This window comes from Lathyrus oleraceus, chromosome 5 (genome assembly GCF_024323335.1).
Source record: "Lathyrus oleraceus cultivar Zhongwan6 chromosome 5, CAAS_Psat_ZW6_1.0, whole genome shotgun sequence".
NCBI classification, from domain to species: Eukaryota; Viridiplantae; Streptophyta; class Magnoliopsida; order Fabales; family Fabaceae; genus Lathyrus; species Lathyrus oleraceus.
The window spans coordinates 33593046-33596540 of NC_066583.1; the positions used below are offsets into that span (position 1 = coordinate 33593046).

General features: G+C 35.8%; 1 protein-coding gene across 1 annotated transcript; it reads right to left on the reverse strand.

Moving 5' to 3' along the window:
* Positions 1-522: 522 nt before the first annotated feature.
* On the reverse strand, positions 523-3140 carry LOC127084362 (uncharacterized). Its single transcript, XM_051024790.1, has 4 exons — positions 2719-3140; positions 2516-2644; positions 2346-2416; positions 523-1151 (listed from the first exon to the last, which is right to left on the reverse strand). Exons 1-4 carry the CDS (start codon positions 2986-2988, stop codon positions 809-811), a joined length of 813 nt encoding a protein of 270 aa, XP_050880747.1. The 5' UTR covers positions 2989-3140; the 3' UTR covers positions 523-808.
* Between the last annotated feature and the right edge of the window lie 355 nt (positions 3141-3495).

Consider the following 3495-nt stretch of genomic DNA (forward strand, 5'->3'; position numbering starts at 1 on the left):
AGTGCATTTCAATGAAGCATAAAAAAAATCACACCGTTCAGATATGCGAAAGAAAGAACTGTCAAGGGAATAGGAATGTAGGAAAGATGACATTCTACTTTTGATATGTTCACTTAGCAAGAGAATGGGGAATGTAGGAAAGATGACAACCTAAATAAAGGAAAGAGAATTGGAGTGAAAAGACAACAACTTAATTTTGAGATTTCTTATGGCCGATAAATGTTTTTGATACAAGTTATGGATTTTTTACCTATGTTTCTGTCATTGATTGAACTTATTCATGTTGAGCTGGGACTAGCTCACATGTTGTCTTCTTAAATTGTTACATTTATTATATAATTTTTGTTGATACTTTTATCAAGTATAGTTTGATTTGTTTCTTGAAGCAAAAATCACATGCCATTAACACTTTTCATCAGTTCCACAAATTTGAGCAAAATCAATTTTCATGTTCTATAAAAGTTGTGAGAAATGATTACAGTAGAGAATTTAGACATTTAATAAATAATTTAGCCAGAAACAGCAAGGGAAAAGGATTAAAGTTGGATAAATAAAATTTTACAACAGATTCATCTAGCTAAGTTCCACATGATTCTTTTTTTTTCTTTTTGAAATAGGGTGAATTGTTTGCATGATTAACGATTCAAAGGTCTACAGCAGACTTCACAAGCACAAAGCTGAAAACTAAACTCTAAACATGCAATCTCTTTGAAAGTTGAATAACATTATGGCCTCATGCACCCCTTACAAGTTCTGTGTCAGCAGCAACAAATGCCAGGAGAAAAAAAATGTAAAACATTTGTCATAATTAAGCCACTTTTCTCCTCTTTGTTGTTGCTGAACCAATGTCAAAATCGGAGTCATCATCCTCAGAGCTTATACTATCAGATTTGCGCTTCTTGATCGGTTTCGATTCAGAGTTTGTTGTCTCCTTTTTACCGGAAGAATTGGGGGTAGTTGAGCTTTTCTTCTTAACTGTAACCGATTTGGTTGTTTTTGTTGTTGTTGTTGTAACAGATTTGGTGCTTTTCTTCTTCACAGAAGATGCAGACTTGACAGGAGAAGAGACCTTCGGTTGAAGAGTTTTCTTTTGCTTCTTCTCCAATACTTTCTTTGCCACCTCTTTAGGAAGTAAACCCGATTCCATTAACCTGAGGTAACATTCAGTAATGCAAATTAACATTCGGCTAAGCTTTATTAACTTAAGACAAGAAAGCAACAAAATAACTGTTATTTGTATGCTCCCAACTTCGTTCAAGGATATAAACAATAAAATATCAGATACAGAGAGTAATGCCAGATCTAGAACTTTGACCATGAAAAATGCAAATCCCATATAGACAGTAAGGAACAGTCGAAGTCGGACAAATGCATACAGCCTGATAGTGGTGGCATTCAATTTACTACTGCTTGCATGGTTTTGAGGTTAGAAACTGCAGGGCCGGATTATGTTTATTTAAGAGTTGGTATGTCGGTGAATATGTATCCCCAAAAGAAAAGTAACAAAAACCTCAATTGTCTTCCATAACAGTATGATTAAACCTCAAATAGTTTTGTTTTTAGGTCAAGAATCAAAACTTGTCCATCTCAACCATCCTTTGAGAGAATTTGAATTCTGGTTTACCTAATTACAAGCCATTACTCATGTACCTTAAACTGTACACAAAACCCTGTGAGGAAAATAATAGCAGGTGTAACCTTCACTTTAGCCAACACAATTCGATACATTCCCAAGGTCCAAGGCCAAGCTTGGTGTTATAAAAGATAGAAAAATACTATGAGTCTAATTATCACATCTTAACATATAAGGTTTTATTGGATCAAATGCAACCTTACACATGAAGCATTAAGCGCATTCTATTATCTGTACAAAGTGCACTACAAAGCCAAGGGTCTAATAGTTAGCCTTATTGTATATCACTGAAACCATTTCTACACTTTACAGGGGGTTAGGCTTACTGATATGATGAAACCCTAAATAAAGTTAAATTGTTAGGAGGCTTGAAATTGCTCAACATTCCAAATAACTACTGTGTAACAAGATTTTTATCTATAGTGAAGGCGTATCCAGTGTCTGGCACACCGAAATGACACTTACACATGTCATAACATTCAACTATACCATTTTCTCATATAACTACTCGTATCAAAATGTCAGTGCCGTGTCTATGCTCGTGCTTCATAGCTTCTGAGTGCTAATTCACATTCATCGCATTGGTATTCTTCATAGAAACCAAAGTCTAGTAACCAAGCTAATTCATTTCCCAACATTACGGGAAGAGCTTAACAATTTAGAAATCGAAAAAGAGAAACATCAGCACAAAATAGCCCCTTTGAGAACTCACCAGATTTGTGACATTTCGCTAGTGGGAATTTGCTCATGTAGAGTTTCATAGAAAACCCTAAGAGGATCTCTCTGAAAAATTACAAAAATGTAGAAAGCGATTACTAAAAACATAACAAAACAAAGCCTAAAAATGTAACTAAGTATATGCAAATGCATCATGATTCAAACCTCTTCAGGTGGATCTCGTTTCTGGCCAGGTAAATCATAAACCTTCTTCGCTTTCCTCACTTTCGTCTCCGTAACAACCACTTTCTCCTCCTTCTTCACCTTCTTCTTCTTTTTCACTTCCTTCACCGCCTAACACAACAACAAAAAAACACAATAACAAAACAACATTTCTAAAATTAGGTCAGAAAATCTCGATTTTCTACCTTGGTGTTAGAGATCTTTCTGGCGATAGGTTTATCATCGTCGTCTTCGTCGGAATCGTAGTCGTTGAGTTCCTTCTTAACTTGAGTATTCTTAGAGCGAGAAGCTGAAGTAGAATTAGGAACGGGTTCAGGTTCTTCTTTGGGTTCTTTCTTGAGTTTTGAAAGCTTGGAGTGAGATTTAGCGTTGGAGTTTGTGCCCTTCTTGAAAGTGGAAATGGTGTCATCGTCGTCGTCGTGTTTTTTTACCGGTTTCAAATCTTCCGACGGCATTTCTACGAGAAATCGATTTTGAAGTGCAATGCGGGATTGAGGAAGAGAAAAGAGTGTTCAGCGTTGTCCTCTCCCTTCAGTTTCGCCTTTTTTTTCCTCTGGATGGAGTCTGTTTTTTTTTCTTCTTCTGGGGTTTCGAATTCCAAAACGCCGCGTTGAGGTATTTTCCGCTATTTCGCACGCAAATAATTGGGCTGGGCCTCAAAGGGCCGGCTGTCCAAAGAGAAATTTTATACGAAGATTTCTTAATGGATTTTATATGTTTTTTTTAGACATCATGCGAAAATATTTAAATGTTTCTAGATTTTAAAAATACATTTTTGGATATATTCAAGTCTAAATTAACATTAAAATATTTCGAGTATGCATATGCATCTACGGAATAATGTCAAAGATGCATCTTTGGAATGGTTTGGAGCTTAAATCGCGCTAGAACCCTTCCTCATTTCTCATATCTCTCAAAAACCACTACAAACCCTCTCAAATTTATTCTCATCAACAAGTCCA